At 33.7% G+C, this 19,658-nt stretch overlaps 2 protein-coding genes across 3 annotated transcripts; one reads left to right on the forward strand and one right to left on the reverse strand.

Moving 5' to 3' along the window:
* Positions 1 to 6: 6 nt before the first annotated feature.
* LOC120338814 (E3 ubiquitin-protein ligase MIB2-like) lies at positions 7 to 4,457 on the forward strand. Its single transcript, XM_039406772.2, has 7 exons — positions 7 to 227; positions 436 to 590; positions 1,239 to 1,383; positions 1,583 to 1,669; positions 2,226 to 2,301; positions 3,342 to 3,478; positions 3,571 to 4,457. Exons 1-7 carry the CDS (start codon positions 144 to 146, stop codon positions 3,769 to 3,771), a joined length of 885 nt encoding a protein of 294 aa, XP_039262706.1. The 5' UTR covers positions 7 to 143; the 3' UTR covers positions 3,772 to 4,457.
* A 291-nt stretch (positions 4,458 to 4,748) lies between these two features.
* On the reverse strand, positions 4,749 to 19,441 carry LOC120338813 (pyruvate carboxylase, mitochondrial-like). 2 transcript variants are annotated; one of them, XM_078115866.1, is made up of 26 exons: positions 18,990 to 19,441; positions 18,283 to 18,531; positions 17,848 to 17,934; positions 17,405 to 17,608; positions 16,795 to 16,960; positions 16,152 to 16,297; positions 15,170 to 15,287; positions 14,546 to 14,745; positions 14,277 to 14,347; positions 13,625 to 13,787; positions 13,311 to 13,493; positions 13,126 to 13,215; positions 12,719 to 12,863; positions 12,262 to 12,486; positions 11,767 to 11,923; positions 11,086 to 11,329; positions 10,300 to 10,411; positions 9,922 to 10,059; positions 9,275 to 9,433; positions 8,773 to 8,858; positions 8,463 to 8,642; positions 7,698 to 7,844; positions 7,147 to 7,264; positions 6,919 to 7,046; positions 6,533 to 6,622; positions 4,749 to 6,451 (listed from the first exon to the last, which is right to left on the reverse strand). In XM_078115866.1, exons 2-26 carry the CDS (start codon positions 18,373 to 18,375, stop codon positions 6,284 to 6,286), a joined length of 3,618 nt encoding a protein of 1,205 aa, XP_077971992.1. In that variant the 5' UTR covers positions 18,376 to 18,531; positions 18,990 to 19,441; the 3' UTR covers positions 4,749 to 6,283. The 2 variants fall into 2 exon arrangements, with proteins under 2 accessions (XP_077971992.1, XP_039262705.1); XM_039406771.2 differs by having other exon boundaries at positions 18,283 to 19,441.
* Positions 19,442 to 19,658: the final 217 nt, after the last annotated feature.

Below are 19,658 nucleotides of genomic sequence, written 5' to 3' on the forward strand. Positions count from 1 at the left end.
AGTGTTATAACTGTATATTTAGTATTCAACGATTTATAAAGTAGTTTTTTTATTATTAATAGTGCTTTCGTTAGTTATACTTTAGTTATAAGTAAATCATTCCATTTACTGCCTGCCAATTCTTTTCTGGCAAAACTACTGGCATGGAGGCTACCGATCTTGTTTCTGCAGCTAAGGATGGGGATTTACTTAAAGTTGAACAGATTCTGAAGTTTTATCCGACCCAGGTATATACAGTAAGGTGACATTAGAAGAGTTTAGTTCAAATCTCAAAATGTCTCAATTTCATTAATAAACACACAAAGTTATTCTCTGCTTTACCTAGTGTCAGGTATTGCATCTATTTTACATGCTTGTTTACTTGTTGCTCTAACTTGAATTTCCAATGTGCTTTACGTCGACATTGTAATCACACGATACTTTATTTATCTAAAGGTGGATATTCGACAAAATGGACATACAGCACTTCATGCAGCCGCTCGTGGTGGACACCTTGAAGTTATAAAGACATTAGTTAATCACAGTCCCAAACCTGATCTTGATTTTCCTGATTCGAAAGACAGTACACCATTGCATTATGCTGTAAAAGCGTAAGATTATGTTGATATCTTTATTTTTTAAATGTAATTCAATGAGAAGAACACAAAGTTGTTATGAGTTTTCATGTTTATCACATGTATATTTAAAAAAAACGAACAATCTGTAATTAATTTGAAAACTGGACGAAACAGATAAATAACTAGAAGATGAATCACGAGAACAAGATGTATTCATGGGATGATATAGTTTTGATTACTTGATAAGTTGAATATTTGAGTACAATTCATGGTACTCCCATATATGTGAACCAAGATGGCGGACACCGAAACGTAGTATGTGTACCAGGTTTGGGTTAGGCCATAATTTTATTCCAATTTTCCTTATTTTAGGTCATAACGAGTTCGGAGACTAGCCAAGTGACTCCCATAGTATTTGTGCCAGGAATTATGGCTTAACGCTATACACATACTACATTCCGGTGTCCGCCATCTTGGTTCACATACTTCAGGAGTACCCAATTCATTGACTTCGCTAATATTATAGCAATTATTCACATATATTCACTAATTTCACTTTCATTTTCAATATATATTGAGTTGCTGTTTGGTCATTAATTAATTATGACTTATTTTATATACATGAATGTTTATAATAAAGGTGTTGTTATAAAGTATATACTATTCTAAACTTTTATTTAGAGATAAAGCTGAGGCAGTTTTATTACTTCTAAATATTGGTGCGAACCCAGATGAAGAAGACAGTGATGGTAAAACACCGTATGATATTGCTTGTAAAAGAAATTATGAAGATTGTATCAGTGCATTCAGAGAAAGAGGAAATAAAGTACTTTCACATTTTTCACTTTGTGTATTAATTTATTGGATTTCATATTAAATCAATGTGATCAAGTTATCAATGGGTTTTATACAGTTTATTGCCATTAATAAGAGTGAAAACTTCACAGTAAAATTGAAATAACAGAGTCAATCAACAACTAAAGACTTAATGCTTTACTATTCACTACTTTCGATATTGTATTTAGCCTGCACCAAAGAATGACGGCACGAGTAGTGATGATGAAGAGATGGATAAACCAACTAGTAGTGCAGATTCTGCAATTCCCCAACGCGTAAGTGTTCTGGATAAGCGTTTTCGACTTTAGTTTTTGTAACAATTTCCAGTTATCAATTTTCGACAATGTGAGAATGCAAGTATTAGAAAAAATTGTTTGAATTCTATTGATTAATAATATATAGGGCTGGGCATTTGAATCGAATATTCGAATCGAATTGTAAATTATTCAAATTGGTCCAGAGCAAAATGGCCGGGGTATATTCTTCAATTTTTTTTATTGAAACCATATTTTTTCAATGCAATTCTGACATATGACTATTTCCTGTAGTGAGTTATTGATAAAACGTGTTTCTTATTGTGTGTGAACGCTCAGCAATCTGTCTGAGTGATTTATTCTATGTTTTCAGTAATTCATTTGTTGACAGGACCAATTACAATAAAAAGTCCCATACAACTACATATATCTCAAGTATTCGAGATTCGATCCAAAAAAAATATTCGATTCTGAAATCATCAGGTATTCAAAAAGCCCTAATAATATGTTATTTGATAATATTGTTAATAAAAAATTGTGTATTAGGAAAATTATAGTAGTACACCTTTGTTTGCAGAAATGTTGTAAATATTGCAAAGAAAACAGCAGGTTTATAAAGTTTGAGCCATGTGGATGCGTTATATCTTGTTTTGGTAAGTAAAATTTGGTAAGTAAAAACGAGCCTTAAGAACTAGTTAGATGGAACTGCAGTTTTGATGGAATAATACAGCAGGGTTGGGTGTTTTATACCGGTACCGGTATATATAAATCTTATACCTAAAACAATAGCATATTTGATGATTAATTTCCTTCATTATGTATTAATAATTATCGATTATTCTTTATTACTCTGTCATGTTGTTTTCTCTGCGCTCATCTGAGCATTACGTTAATAAGCTAAACTGACTCCTATAATCAGTAATCTCCTTACTCTCTTGATTTTATTTTGCCAAATTTTATTCCCATTTTTGTTAAAGAATAATTAGTTGATTTTATTTGACGTCATCTGCTGTTGAACTCAGCAAACACGGTGTCGCTGACACGATGACTCTGGTAGTCTTTCGCGGCCCCGCGTCAATTGCGGAAATATTGTGTGCCTTTCTATTTCAATTGATCTTTTTGTTAGCATTTTTTTTTTCTTATTACTTGTGTCGCTACAATATTTCATGCACGACGGAAATAAAATATCTGAATCTGAATCTCGAATCTAATGAGGAAGCTAGTATCACAATATGGACATTACCACTGAAGTACACCTTTGAGGTATTAGTGATGACTGGAATTTGAATTGACTGAATAACTGCTCAAAAATTTGAATCCCATGACAGCACTCATCTTTCTTTTTTTAACCAATGGCTCCTTAATAATGTCACATTTCATCAGGACTATTCAACAATTTTTTTCTCCAGACTGTTTAAAAATTGCTGTCGTTGTTTGTCTTTTAAATTCAGATTTAGAATAGTATTGCCCCATTATTCTCCTGTTAATTATGAGCAAGCAAATGTATTTTCAATCAATGTGAAAAATCTAAGTCAGTTGCTTCTGTTTCAAATTCTTTTGAAAAAGTTTGGCAAACCTGGCTGCTTCACGGAATTTGATCCTTTGTTACACTTGATCAAAATTTTGTTATAATTCAATCATTTCTCTCTGATCATAAGATTGAAGTCGTTTAAAACTATTCTTTTTTATAAAGAATGTTCCATGAGAGACCATAAATGCAGATGTGAAAAGTTTATTGAACAACGTTCATTCGATAAAACAACTGAATCAGCGAAATATGCAGAGGAAATTAAATCAATGAGAAAAAGGCTTGAGCAACTAGAGCATTATGTGAGTTTTATGTCAAATTGGTGCTCTTGCTTGAAAAAAATTTGTTAGCACTTGAAACGCCTGGCTAATATTTTTTTGCTCTTTAAAAACAGGTTGAACAATTGGAAGACCAGAAAATCTGCAAAATATGTAGGTATAATCCAGTTAACTGCGCTCTGGGATGTGGACACTTGTTTTGTAAGTCTTGTATAAGAAAAACAAAAGACTCAGAGACAAGTTTTCCAGAGCAACTTTGGATTTGTGCTAAATGCAGAACACCTTCCAGATATACCAAAATTTACCCTGAGTGGTAATTGGAAGTGGGCAAACTGTGAGATATAAACAGATCGATGATGTAATAATATACTGACCTAATTTATAATTTAATACTATTTTATATATTTTGCACTTGATTAATCGTCTTTAGTAACACTCACTAAATTCCAACATATTGAGAGGATTTGGTTCTAATGAAGTATACCTAGGTCAGTGTTTTACAAATTTTCTTGAACTGCTGAATACTTATTATATCATAAATTGTTTGTGGGACATGTTTCAGATCTTTCAGTAACCATCAAATTAACTAACAATTATCTTGTTCGGTTTTGACATAAAGAAGAAATTACGATAGGACCAATCGCTTGAGTTGAAAAAAAGAAGTAACAAATTCAAATTCAGGGCCAAAGTTGCTTGATATGATGAACGCTTGCTTAGATATCGACAGGGATTCAGGGAAGACACACTAGTAGGCCTAGTTCTTTTTTGACAAGTTCAAAATACACTTCAGAATGATAAAACATGCTGTATGCATTGGCAAACTGCCAACACCTGGTAAATCTTAACAGCTTACTGAATTTCCCTCTTACGATGGCATGAATCCTGGTCAAGTTTTCAAATTGAAGTCATGATTATTATTTTAAAATGTTTCCACGACCTCTGAACTTTGAAAAATTCCCCCTATTTTTTACCATTGACAAATAATTGAGTGTTTTTTCTCAGGGCTGACCTCCGCAACCGTTTAAAATATCATAGTAGCTGCCTGTAAAGAGTAGTGACTAGTGACATCTAATTTCAGCGAAGTCTGACCTAACTTTTTGTCGTTTTTGGATTACGGTAATTCAACTGAAATAAAGCCCCCCAACATGACAGAGCATTGAGCAAATTTTCCTACAAAAAATGACCGCCAAGTTACTTTATTATTCAAGCTACCATTGTCGTGCAGCAGAGCTTGCTTAACACCAAGTACATGTGAAAGGTCTTTCACCGGTTGGAAATCACTGCTCTAGGCAACTTGAAAATTTTTGCATCTGTTTATTGAGACATAAAGTATTTGTAGCAAAAAAGAAAAGCAATTCAAAAGCAAAAATCCATTACAATAGGTAACAAAAATGTAGTTCTTTCATGAGGATCTTAAGCAGAGCTATTGAAACTTGCTCTTTTATGGATGTATAATTGAAAAACATTTCGAAACAGGAATGGGCTGGAAATCTAATTTATTTACAGCATTCTGACAAATAGTTCTTGCCACTCTCCACTAGACTTTAAGCTCCACAAGGTGTTGATAAACAGAAATAAGACTTTTTTGGTACCGATTGTTGTAACAATATTTTTTAACGTACCATCCTAAAAAGTTACGGTAAGTCTTGTCACCTGGACAAGAATACGATAATTAGAATTTTTTTTTCATCTGAGAAGGATAAGTGTACCTTTTAAGTTTGGATATATATTCATGTTATAAACGTGGGTAAATAAGCTAGCTAAATAAACAGCAGTAAATACAGTCAATTTAAATTGAATTGGCACATTTCGCAGCTCAATAAACAAACATATGAATTGCACAAACAAAATTGCAAAAATTATTTTGACGGACAGGCTTGTGATTTGCACAAAAGATTGAAGGTAGATTGTAAACAAAATTGGTTTTTGAACAGTTGGCTAGTATTAAGAAATTAGGGCTAAGGGTAAGTCATGGGTGTTGCTGCTCGATAACCAGTATTGGTTTGTTATCATACCTTTCACCCAGAGATGCCGCTCTTTGTTCACGTTGGTGGAAAATGAAACTACGCGTAAGAGTATTTTGAAAAATTTAGGACGTGTGGAATGTTTGTGGGTCAATCTTATTGCCACAAACTCGCAATATAGTCAAAAATAGCTATTCACAGCTACTGTATTCCAGCATATGGTGTCAGGCTAATGATGTAATCACATATTGCTTTAAAGTAAATAATAATTAAAACATTGGATATATCTCGGACATTAGCAGTAGAGTATACTTTTTAGATAGTATTATGATTAAACAATAGTTCATCTAGTAATAATATAATAATAAATTAAATTTTATTTGTGGCGAATGCTCTTATTCTTGATCATGTCGATATTTATACAAAATATAAGAAACAATATACAACATGAAACGGAAAGTCTTCCTCATATTATAAATCAAAATAATGATGTTATTTGACAACATTAAAATATGGAACAAAAAAAATTTGTTTATTGAATGCAATATATTTTGACTAACTACCATATCAGATTTTTCTGTAGCATCATTGTACACTTCATGTACATGGAACCATATTACAAGACTTATAATTTGTAAGTTCAACACACAGGAAGTACTCTCGCTTCAAAATGGTAATTTCACCAAACAACGATTTTTCATGCTTTTCTCAATAATTGCGTCTGAATTACTTAGACATGTTTAACATTAGATTACAAAAATAAACCAAACGTAAATTTCTTAAGCATATTCAGAATTAAGTTTTTTTTTTGTAACGTGGACTTCCCGACAACTTCATCAGTGATTTATTATTTCTTCTCACTAAACTATTTCATTTCCACAATCTCGACCAACAAATCTTCGCCTTCCACATGTTCACCGGTCTTTGCCGCTATTTCTTTTACAACTCCGCTGATTGGTGACGTCACAGCCATTTCCATTTTCATGGCGGTAAGTACAAGAAGAGTTTGTCCCTTTTCAACTTCATCACCAACCTATGGATATAAAATAGTCAGAATAGCAGCAAATGAATTTAACATACCGGTAAATTGATATATTCAGAATTTTCATCTCACCTCAACTTTAACTGACAAAACATCACCAGGCATGGGAGATCCAATTGATCCTTTCACTCCAGGTTTTGCTTTTGGATGGAAATGCATTTCCTGAAAATGTAAGATATTAAATAATACCAAGTTGTTATGATAATAAGTGATCAAGATAAGATATTTTTCTTTTAAAATAAAATCCATACACTTGTAAATTCAATAAAACAATGCTGTTTTTTTAATGACAAGCAAAATACTGCTTTTGCTATGAACCGAAAGTATATAAATTCCTAGTCTTCAGATGTCACAAATAGTGTGAGTTTCCACAGATTGTTTGATCACAACAGAAATTGAATAAAAAAATTGAAGCCAATATTTTTTATGTGAACTTGTTACAGGAGAAGTGTACAAACCTTCATTGCTTCTTTATCTTTGACCATGACCGATCTAACTTGGCCATTCAATTCAACAAACACTTCTCTCTCTCCAGTGTCTTCCTTCAAATCACTCACTGCTAATGGCTTGAAATGTAATGTTTTTCCTAAAATGACAAGAGCGGACAACAAGGTTAAATCACTCAGATCAAATTTATGAATCATACCCCAACCATTTCAAGTCAAATTGAAATGAAAAACTGGTACCTTTTTCCAATTCTACAGTGAATTCTTCAGCAATTCTTGGTCCAATTAAAAAGTTTGGAGTGTCCAACTTGTTCACAGGACCAAACTTGTCACGGAATCTCAAAAAGTCATCTGTTACCTGGAAATTTGTTTGGCAATAATTATAACATGAGCAAATCAGTCTACTTCTGATATTCCATTTACACATTATGAGCTTCAAATAAACAGTTATTGTTGATAATAGATTGGTTCATTAAATAGGCAAATTATGACAAAATAGGGTGGATAATTTTACGTTTTTCTGAGATTTTTGTTTCAATAAACTAATACAAATGTTACTCTTACCTACTATGGATTTTTCATGTTTATATGCAAAAAAAATCAAACTAGATGATTTAATATTATACCAAGCCAGGTCGGATATGAGATAATGTCACAAAAAATTGGAACACAAGCAGGGTAATCAGCGGTGCGATGGTATATGTGCTTCCCAACACATTTCACAGCACTGAGAGACATACCATTGGGACACTACATGCAATTCCAATATTAGAGAAAGAAAGGTTTCTTACCGATGGATACATAGCAGCACTGAGAACATCTTCATCTGTAACATATGGTCCATGTTCTTCAATCAATTCTTCTTTTAATTTTAATAAATCAACGGATGGAAGATCTGCTCCTGGTCTTCCCTCAAACACTTTTCTGTCCTTGACAATCTGTTTCATGAAAAAACAAGAGAGCAACGCTTAATATAACAAAAGGAATACCAACAACAATTTAGCAAAACCATTAATGATAGGTCCACCATGTCTCCAATAAAATGATGTTAAAAATTCACTGATTCAATTTCGACCAGTTTTAATTATCAAAAACACTAATTTGGGCTACAAAATTGAAGGCGGAAAGTTAGACAATGATTACATCAATTAAATGATTACTTTTTAAAGATTAAAAATCTATATATTGGCTATATGTGCATATTATATACTACTCCCGTGGTCTCCAAACTTTTTGTTCGTGCAGGGAAAAATTCACAGCGCACTCACATAAAAAAATCGCTACCTCAGAATAAAACTCAATTTTGTGATTGTATGCCTTTTTAGTTTGTTTACACATAGGCCTAATAAATAAAACCAATGTCAAATCTTCTTCCTCATCTCTGCCGGAGTTTCCTTTGAAACAGTCAAAAAAAGCACTCATGTTTGCTAAACTTGGCTCAGCAGATAAAAAAACTGCAACTATCTCCTCAACTCTGTGACACACAGTTCATATCACCAAGAACAAATCACAAAATTGACAATGACAGCAATAAATAAAATTTATTATCAATGTACCTGAGTTCTTATTGGCTCTGGAAAGCCTCCTGGTGGATAACCAATAGCACCACTCATCATTTCAATGACCGACGATGGAAGTGATAATTCATCGATCTTCTCTTTTACATCATCTGCACTCAACTTATTCTGCACCATAAATTGCGCCATATCACCAACTACCTTCGATGAAGGCGTCACCTAGAAAAATTGTAGCATTAGTGACATGCTGTAATAACTGTTGCCTATAATTTTGACAATCAAGATTAAAATAGCCTACAAATACTACTCTTATTATGTAATGTCGGCAAGATTTTCTAGTTTGAAGTACCTTTATCAAGTCCCCGAATAATTTGTTAGCTTCAATATACTTCTTCTTGACTTCTTTGAATTGACTTCCCAATCCCATACTGTGTGCTGCAAAAATTAATTTGTGGTTATCTTGAATAAGACGTTAATTGGTTGTTATTAGCTTAAGCGTTTTAGAAGTACATCAGCCTGAAAGTTCAAGACATTTGATATTTTTGTTTGTTTATTCCTGGCCCAATTTTTTTTGTGTGTGCTGGTGAACGGGCACATGATAATTGTCCTGTTTTAAACTTTTTCAAAGGTTTTGCTTGCTCTCCAGAATTCTTCATTTTTACTTTGTGTGTATATTGAAATTTTTAAAATGAACCATTTATCTAGCTAATGGACAACAAAGCTTCACCTAAAAGTAAGGTTCAAATAAACATGCCGGTATTCAGAAAAATTCCAGCATGCTCAATTGAAAGTTTTCAATAATACAATTGAACCTATCAACAATAAAATAGAAAAACTAAAATTCTAAAAACCTTGGAAATGTAGATTTGTATATTGCCCTCCTGGTATCTCATGTTCGTATACATCAGAATTGCCTGACTTCATAGTTACTGTACATTCGAATGGTGCGTATAACTCCCTTGTTCTCTCCCAATATTCATCGTATTCACCAATAACTGACATTGAAATTCCTGGCAACAAATATTCTCCGAATGTAAATAGAGTATTGGAAGATATTTCAGACTCGACGGTGTGGCACATCGTGCTAAGTGTTAGGAATTCGCTCGCCACCGCACCTCTGATTACCATACATGGGTTCGCAGGTTCGAATCCCAAGTGGGGTTTATTATGTGCGAGAGGATTGCTGGACTACTCGCCGCCATAGGGTGGTTCACATAACCGACATGAGCTAATAGCCGGACTAGAGGCTGTGATTCACGGCGTGATTCACCATATCATTAAGTCGTCATATCAGGTTTCCTCTGCCTCAGGATAAATATGTAAATCTTATTCTATTCCTATCCTAACAGGTAAAACACAGATCAAGCATAAGATTGAAATCGAACAAAGACAAACAACAACAATGACAAAATAATTAAAAGTAAAAAGTAAATATAAAAAAGGACATAAAATGTGGATTCATTTAAAATAACTTTTATCACTTTTTCAAACAACTTACCAGTATCAAGTTGTGTTCTTTGCAATGACGATACAACAGCACCCATACTAGGTTGTGATGTCATACCTGACATTGAATCGACAGCAACATCAACAATATCTGCTCCTGCCTCAGCTGCTGCCAGCATGGATGCAACTCCTGAATAAAAGTCCTGGCGGTCATTTGGAGGTTATAACTATTTACATAAGCTATGTAAGTTCACACTAGAAATCTGTTAGATTGATAAGTCAACACTAGCTCGGGTAAGAATGCAAACTGCAGCAACTTAGCTAGGTTTCCAAAAATGAATATTTTGCAGAGATGCATTAAATGAGTAAAATGCTGAAATAACGTCATTATGATAAAAAAAATGTTCATGTTTGTGACTGAGTATATTACCTGCTCCAGATGTATCATGAGTATGTACATGAATAGGCATATCTGGGTATCTTTCTCTCAACTCACTAATTAATACTTTTGATGCTTGAGGTTTCAATAATCCAGCCATATCCTGAAACAAACAACAGTATTACCATGGGTTTGATCAACTGTATAGCCAATGGCCGTCTGAATGCACGAATGCTGCAATGAATATATGATTATTATGAAAATGTAATCTTGATTTTGTCCTACTTCGCTATCGTGAAATGGTCTTCTCAACTACTAAGCTTCGCAACTCCAAACCCATACCAACAACAGGGACCAAGAGTGTGATGTGTATATATCATACCATGTGGCAATAATTACTTTAATTCATAGAACATTATATAATAATAAAAAATTTGCAAAACACTGGTTTGGTTGAATAGTTCTTAAAAACATCATTTTTTTTACTATCACAATTCACAATTTCATACATCTGAATGAAAATTCATTTTCGTCTTATATCAGCATGGCACTACAGATTATAAATCATTTATATTCTATTATGATTGAATACAACATACAAATCATCATTTAGATACTAATATTTAAATTAAATTCGCTAATCATCATAATATGGTGAAAAGTTGAAAAAAACCTGATGCAATTTAGAAATTAAAAATATTGACATAAAAGCATACAAATTATGATACATTTAACTTCGGAAACACTACAGTAATGATATATCTATGAAGACCACAATGAACAAATATTCTATGTGAAAATATGTGAAATTACTTTGTGGACGTAAAATGTCCTCACCTTAATACATAAGATATGAGTTCCTGCTCGAACCAACTCATCTGCGAAATCCAAATAATACTTGAGATCATATTTCGTAACTCTGGTCTCGTCTGATACGTCACCCGTATACGATATTGCAGCTTCAACGACACCACCCGATTCTCCAGAAGCTTCAATTCCCAGAATCATGTTTGGCATATAGTTCATTGAATCAAAAACACGGAACACATCCATGCCATTGCGGTAGGCAGCATCACAAAATCTAATGGTTAGAATCGGAAATATAAAATATAGAAATTTAAACAGAAAATGCCTTATAATTTTAGGGTGCATATCACTATATGCTTTTTTAATATATACTAAGGCAGTGGCATTTAAACCAAATTAACATTTTCAATTCTACTCAAATGCAACGTCAGTAGAAAGATGACAGTCACAAGTTCACAACACTCACATGCGATCAAGCTTCTCCACACCACAAGGCAGTACATGTAATATCAGTAAATGTGTGTGACAATTGGGTATATGCGAATTTCCTATCAAAATGATCAGAAACAATAACTTGGTGATGAGGCATCCAATGAAAACCAGCCGCCAAACAAACTATTCACGATGCGAGTTCAGGTCGAAAGTTTCAAAAAAACTCAATAATTAAAACAGATGACTACGCACTTATTGTTTGTTAAAAATAACACATACTTCTTCACAACATTATCAGGATAACTTGTGTATCCAACAGCATTCGCACCTCTGAGAAGCATTTGAAAAGGAATGTTGGGAATTTGTTTCCTGAGTTCACGTAATCTCTCCCATGGACATTCATGCAAAAATCTCATTGCAACATCGAAAGTTGCACCTGAAAATAAAGTGACGTTTACAGAAACAAACATTAACGGAAAATAAAAAAAATTACATGTTGGTTGAAAAAGTAAGCTGGAAGGCTGGTTCAAAATCACAGCGGCGCCAGAGCTTAATTTTTGAGTCTAAAGCAAAGTTGAGTCTTGAGCAAAATTCTAATTCTGAATATTTTGACATATAACATAATTCTAATGCAATGAAAGAAAAGAACAGCAAAATTTAGGGATAAGAGAAATACACAATTTAAATACATTTGAAACATCTATTTTCCAGTATTTTGAAAATTTCATTTCCTTACAATTGGAAGAATATAGAAAAATAAAGCTACACACATACCTCCCCAATTTTCCACACTGAACAAATTGGAAAACTTATGTGAAACAAAAGGTGCGACCTTCACAAGGTCATGTGTACGAACACGAGTCGCAAGCAATGACTGATGAGCATCTCTCATAGTGGTGTCAGTCAAAAGAAGACCTTTATGTTCTCTTACTGCTTTTGCAAAAGCTTCGGGGCCATTCTCAATCAGAATATTTCGCCAGCCTCTGGGTGGATGTTTATCTATAAAAAAGATTCATATACGATTCTAATCCGATAAAGTTTTCAAACCATAAATGAGAGGTGAATGAAAATTTATTCGGAAAACCAAATGACCTCAGTAATTTTTGGGCTCTCAACAGCAATTATCATCAAGCTAATAATAATGTTTAAAATTCCCTATCTTCTGATAAAACATGCAAACATACACAATGTTGATCTCAGCCAGAATAGCAACTGATACATATGCACTTACTTGTAGGATGTTGAGGTGCGGGTACATCAATATGGGGAGGTCTCAAACTTGTTGGTAGCGGAGTTGAAGGTCCGTTAACAAGCACATCAGCAAGATAATAAAGAAGTTTACCAGCACGATTTCGGCTTGGATCAAGCTTGAACAACTGAACAAAGGGATGAAAATTGTAAAAAATGAAAGAATGGCAAAAAAGGCAAAGCACACAATATAAAAATATCACAACTGAAATTTATAAATCACATATTTCAATATTAACCGTTGCAGCATAATGAACACCATGACTATTTTGCTTTCGTGATACATATAAAGAGTTTCTAGGTATTTCTGATTTTGACATCAAAACTGTTTCACAACTTCTTTCTTTCTATAGGTATCGGAGTGTATATATTATAATGAAAAACACATACCTGCGGATTGTTGTCAATAAACTGAGTTGTAACTTTTCCTCTCAAAAATGTTTCATTGTTTATCACATTGAGAAGAAATCCTAGATTTGTCTGAAAAAATAATATCAATTAAAATATGCAGGCATCACTTGAATGGTGTAAAATCAATATTTATCAAATTAAAAACTATTGACAACAATACCAACCTTGACACCTCTTATCCTGAACTCTCTCAATGCTCTGTCCATTTTCTTTGCTGCTGCTGGCATGTCAGGTGCGTGGGCAATCACTTTAACGAGAAGAGAATCATAATGTGGAGAAATGATTGCACCAGCAAAGGCAGAAGCACTGTCCAATCTTATTCCCATTCCCTCACCACTTCTGAACACCTGTAATGGAATAATCACTAGAAGTCAGCTAGTGTTCACCATCACATTACATGCAGTTGTCGTTCTTACGTAATGTTGTGTATCGTTTCTTTTAATTAGGAAAGTAAAAGTACTATGCAAATTATCTTTACCTCAATTCGTCCAGTGTCAGGCCTGAAATCAAACGCTGGATCTTCGGTAGTTACTCGGCATTGTATTGCACTTCCATTTATTTGTATTTTTTCTTGATTTATACCCAAATCAGGTAAAGAATATCCTTCTGCTAATCTGATCTGAGATTGAACCAAATCAACACTGAATAGAAAGAAATGAAGAATTGTTAATAAAGAACGTTGACAGTTTTACATATGAGATCACAACAAAAATCAAGACCGAATGAAAGAGATCAAAAATCAGGCCTCAAATAATCATCAAATTTTCAATTCATATTCCCAATTTTCGCAGATAGACTGATTATAAGCATTGAGAGAAAATTGGGTATAATATATATAGTATCTTAGATGAAGAATTAATAAAATATGACAATATGCCCAAGATACAGTAGATTAGTTTTAACAGCTGTATAAAGTTTCATATAAACTAACATTGTCAGCTCCAGCCATCTTATAATATTGTAAATCCACTGATCTGATCCATGAAATACAATTTTGTCAATAGAATAAAATCTATTGAACTTTCATTCTATTTATAAATATTCTTAGAGACATTCCAATCACAAAAAATTATCGAATAACAGGCAATATTGCCGAAATTGCCAAGATGGTTTGAATCAACCTGTCTTACTTTGTAATTTCTTCTGTTATTGTATGCTCAACTTGAAGTCTCGAATTTACTTCAATAAAATAATGTCTTCCCTGAAAACATAATAATATTTTAGATAATTTGACAAGCTAGCACGAGCCGTTAGATAGACATCAACAGTAAAGAATCAAATGGCTTCCGATAAAAAATCAATAGAATGAATTGTAGACGATTGGAAGTTATATCTAAGATGTGTTTAAATAGCGTCTTGTATCATTTCAGAACCCCAGGCTAATTTTTTAAACATTTACTTGATTATCAAGCAAGAACTCCACTGTTCCAGCATTTTGGTATCCCACATGCCTTCCAATTCTTAAAGCATCATCTGCAAGCATTCGACGCAACGTAATTGGCAAGTTTCCTGCAGGAGCAATTTCAACAACTTTCTGATGTCGCCTCTGTATTGAACAATCCCTCTCATACAAGTGAACAAGGTTGCCATATTTATCACCTGTGAAGCAAAATTAGTGGAATTTTATATAAACTACATTATTTAAATCGTTTCTAATAATTTAATATTTCAATAAATTTGTAGCTGCGTCATTTTACATTGTTGTTGGAATCTTGTGCAGGTAAAACATAATTATCTAATGAATAAATTATGAAGGACAACAAACAGACTGCATGTAACATAATGCAGCACAGACAGAGGGATTCAATTTCAATTAACTTCAAATGACTGCCATGCAAATTATCATATTTTTGACTCAGAAAGTTTCAAATTTGAAATGACAATTGGCTAAAATGGTATTTGAAGAGATTCAAAGACATGAACGCTATAACAGAGAAATTAATTTGACATCAAATTTTTCTCTATGAAATTGAGCATATGTTGTTACTTAATATTACCGTAGATATAATAAGTGCTAGTATACCTAAAATCTGAACTTCAATATGTCTTGGATCTTCCAGAAATTTTTCGATAAACATCGATCCATTTCCAAATGCCTTTTCTGCTTCTGATACTGCCCGTTCATAACTGTTTTTCAACTCCTAAGGAAAATAAAGGCAAAAAAACATGCTGAACAATTTTTGAAAATACAGAATAATGATGAAAGCTAAACCTGAAGTTATTTGCACCTCAAATAAATTGTACAATAAGGTAGAATACAATTAGTCTGAGTTTTAATAAGAGTTGAACAAAATATTCAGAATCTAAATACAATTAACCATTCAGTTTTAACATAGAAAATATGCATCATTTCAAAAATTGCACAATATTGGTTTAGTCTGGATGTTACCCCTTTTAACCTATTACAAAATGTTTACTCTCATACTGATGTGGTAATATTTATTTATGCTTCGCCAATATTTGCCAAAGTCTGCCACAGAGACTGGGTGTAACTCAACGAGATATTGATGACTTTATAATTACTATCAGTTTTCTGGTCAACTGGGGTGAATAATTCAACTGAGTTTGGTACCCATACAAACATGTTTACGCTAAATCATGCATGGCCATTTTACAAATTAGGAAACTTGTATTTATACAATTAGGTTAAAGAGGATCGACTGTGACTATATGTACCCAGCTTGCATAATGACAATATATAACCATGACCATATATTGTAATATGTATTAAACAATTTAACAACCCGACGATTGCTGCATTGTGATTGGCTCTAGGACCCACTTGTCATCACACCCCTGGCTACCCTGGACGGGTTCAAATTCAATAGGGGATAATTATGTGAGAAGCCACGGATCACCATGCTGTAGTCATTCTATCTTCTCTCTTCACCTCATGATATTTATAAAATACTTACCTTTTCTTAAATGCTTTAAATAATGAACAGAATCGTGACCAACTACAATAGTATAAAATTTTAAAGAAGTAGTATATAAGCATCACTCACCTCCATTTTTTTAACCACTCTCATTCCTCTTCCACCACCACCATAAGCCGCTTTCAACATGAGAGGAAAACCATATTTTAATCCAAATTCCTCAGCTTCCTCTAAACTTGTTATTGGACCATCAGTACCAGGTATTACAGGGACACCTAGAAAATACAATTTTTTTTTGTTTTCCACATTAGCTGTAATTCGAAAAATATTACAAAAGTCAGAGTACTTGTATCAATAATTTAGGCACAAATGAAAACTGAATAATAATTCAATAATACAACTAAAAGCAGCAGAACGCGCTGTTTCACCCAAGGGAGAAGGATAAAGGCTTAGTCAGGGCTACGGCCACCTATATAACCATGAACAAACACCATGCAGGGTATTTCACTGTATTTTTCCACCGCTTTCTTAGGGATAAGAGTAGACATATTTATTCATTTGACACAGCGGATCGAATAAAGCATGAAATTCTATTTTACGCCTGCCATATGAGAGTCTACAGAACATGTCAAGTTGCAAGGTTTATATAAACAGTGTATTTTAAATAATTTATGTCATGAAACCTTTTCATTTATTTCAGCAAGTCAGTCAGTAGAAAAACCTATTAGGTACATTAATGTGGCTTATATTTCAAATATATGTGGTGGTATACCTGCAGCAACTGCAATCTCCCTTGCTGCAACTTTATCCCCCATTGCCCGAACAACTTCTGGAGAAGGACCAATGAATTGGATTCCAGCATCATTACATGCTTGAGCAAAATCAGATCGCTCTGATAAAAATCCATATCCGGGATGAATCGCATCCACTCCAACAGACTGTTAATAATAATCATATAATATTTTGATAAAAAAAGAAAAATAGCAGCTGCTATTTAACTGAAAACAAGATATGTTGCAAGTGACAACCTAATTAAGCTTGGTTGATGTCTACAAACCAAAGTTCGAAAACAAAATCATGTTCATTTCTACTTGAAATATAAAAATATTTAATAAAATTTTTCGAGTTGATAATACTGATAAAGCAGTATATCCTCTCACATCATAAAATAATATAAAACAATTTTTTTTCAAGTATTCATTTCATATTGCTTGAGCATCGTTACAATCAAGTATCTAACAACCTTTCAAAGTGAAAATATTGAGTGAAATTATAAAAAAGAATCAACATGAAGTCCCTCGTCTGGACTTTTTTATTATTCTGAATATCATCTATAATTACGGTATGCTAAGATTAAAATATGATCGAAATTCAATAATCACCTTAGCTACTTCAACTATCTCTGGGATGCAGAGATAGGCATCGACTGGAGGTAAACCTTTCCCAACACGATAAGATTCATCGGCCTTTTGTCTGTGCATCTGCTGTTTATCTTGTTCAGAATATATAGCAACCGTCGGAATTCCAAGTTCGGTGCATGCTCGGAAGACTCGAATGGCAATCTCACCCCTGTTTGCCACCATCACCTAAAATAACAATGATTCATAAGAAAATAATATATATAAGCGATTCAATCGAAACTTCACAATTTCACTTGGAATATTCAAATTCAGGAACATGCATATAAGTTAGCTAATTGTTCCCGACTTTGAACAATATATAGGCCCTATTGTTAATAAAGAACAATCTTACAAAAAAAAGTATACTAATCTGAAAAATTATCTATATTCAAACGGAAAATTACGAAAGTAATACACATAGTTGCCTTAGATATTGGTTTTATATGTTCTTTGTCTGCAATATCGGGTGATGCAATGCTCGTTCCCAAACATCTTGTAACTTGTTGAGAATTCTAAAAATAGAAAAGTTAAGAAAATTAGGAGTTAACATAAATTATTTGTGTAGCCAGCATTATCATTTTCAAGTCAATTAAAATATTGAGAAAGTGGGCATTGGACCATGCATAAAATATATTCAATTTCGTATCATGATATCTGGTTATTGAATTTTTGTATTATTTTATTGCAATACAAGCTCATCAAACAGCTCGAAGCATGTCTTGATGAATTTAATGCAGTAATTCTTGCATAAGTTTAATTTTTTGACAAAATACTGAAATATAATGCGGTAACATTGCTAAATCATTAAATGGAGTTATAGAATTATATCTGTATATGCCAGTATGCAAATATAAACTAACCACGCCTGGAGGCAGAGCAGTCAGTCTGCATAAAATTGCATGGTTCGCGACCAATCCTTTAATCTTCGTTAATCTTGCAGCAATCATACTCATGTCAGTTGATCACACTGCAAAATTATAAACTTTCCAACTTTCAAATTTCCTGTCTACAGTTCCTAAAAATATGCTACTGCTTTTCCCACTCCGATAACTACGACGTTTTCGACTGTTCGAGGATTAAGCAAACACAGGCCATTCACACTCGTAAAACTGAAAAAGAAAACGCTATCTTGAGTGTTAAAGTCCCATGAGGAAAAAGCATAAAATCAACTTCCACGCCGCGTTCACGTGTTCCCTGAGTTTATACACGATCGCGTAATTTCCAAGTCATTCCCGACTGCAGTGCGATTGATTATATTTAGTTTGAATGGGAGGCCTTTAACCATTCGACATGAACATTATAATTGAATCCGGCTCTTAGACTAAACTATCGCGTTTCATTTTAATTTTTACAAAAACGAATGTCCCCGCCAGTGAAACGCCTAAGGTAATTTGATCCGCAGAGCACAAAATGAGGTATATGGATCAAATAATATAATGGGTTGTATCGTTAATGTTGCGACAGCAGGTAATTTAAACAAAGTAAACGCGTTATTTTTGAGTCGGCAGCGACGCCTAAATAGCGGAAAATGGTTAGGCGAGGTCGAAATGGACTTTGGACTTTGTACCGAAGGTTTTAGCGCTTTCTACTTGAATGCTTCTTCGCAATTCAGAGCACTTTGTATTTGACTGTTGATGTCACTCTGTCGCTTGAAATCCTGGTTCGATCGGTTTTCATTATCAGCCGCTATTATTCTCCGTAGTGTCATCAGCTCTCTCTCTCCTCAGTGGTTGCCCATAGTTTCGCTCAGAGATTTTTGCTTTGAGCAAATTTTCGCAAATCCATCCATGTATCTAGAAGACTTAACTGATAAGATACAGTAGAATAGTGGGTGAATCCTTTTTTTGCCGCAATAACCGTGGTCCGGCGTATTACCGAACTGTCTTATATTCCTTCTTATTCCTTTCATTATCGGATAAACTGGTAGCCTATATCTTATCTATCTTCACATTTGTATCATCCATCATATTCAAACACGAAAATAAGTCTTCAGGCCAACCGAGCATACATTTTCGCATTGCCAATTTTATTCGTCTTAAAAGCTCACTAGTTGCTAAGTGAATCTTCTCAACTTAACCGGCAACTTTAAGTAATTTTTAAAATGAAAATAATGCCCGGCCCATTTCCATCAACCAATGAGCGTGCGTAAACAAGTCGTGCCAGAGGGCGGCTACGTGAGCTAAGCCACGGGTTAGTCCGCTCAGAATTTCTGGTGAAATCTGGCTGTTTCCATTGG

This window comes from Styela clava, chromosome 9 (assembly GCF_964204865.1).
Source record: "Styela clava chromosome 9, kaStyClav1.hap1.2, whole genome shotgun sequence".
Taxonomy (NCBI): domain Eukaryota; kingdom Metazoa; phylum Chordata; class Ascidiacea; order Stolidobranchia; family Styelidae; genus Styela; species Styela clava.

Coding starts and splice junctions, on each gene's coding strand:
- LOC120338814 (XM_039406772.2), top strand. CDS start 144: ATGGAGGCTACCGATCTTGTTTCTGCAGCTAAGGATGGGGATTTACTT. Junction 228..435: donor TGAAGTTTTATCCGACCCAG/GTATATACAGTA, acceptor ATTTATCTAAAG/GTGGATATTCGACAAAATGG. Junction 1,384..1,582: donor TCAGAGAAAGAGGAAATAAA/GTACTTTCACAT, acceptor TATTGTATTTAG/CCTGCACCAAAGAATGACGG.
- LOC120338813 (XM_078115866.1), bottom strand. CDS start 18,375: ATGAGTATGATTGCTGCAAGATTAACGAAGATTAAAGGATTGGTCGCG. Junction 10,060..10,299: donor TCATGATACATCTGGAGCAG/GTAATATACTCA, acceptor ACTTTTATTCAG/GAGTTGCATCCATGCTGGCA. Junction 7,845..8,462: donor CAGAGCCAATAAGAACTCAG/GTACATTGATAA, acceptor TTCATGAAACAG/ATTGTCAAGGACAGAAAAGT.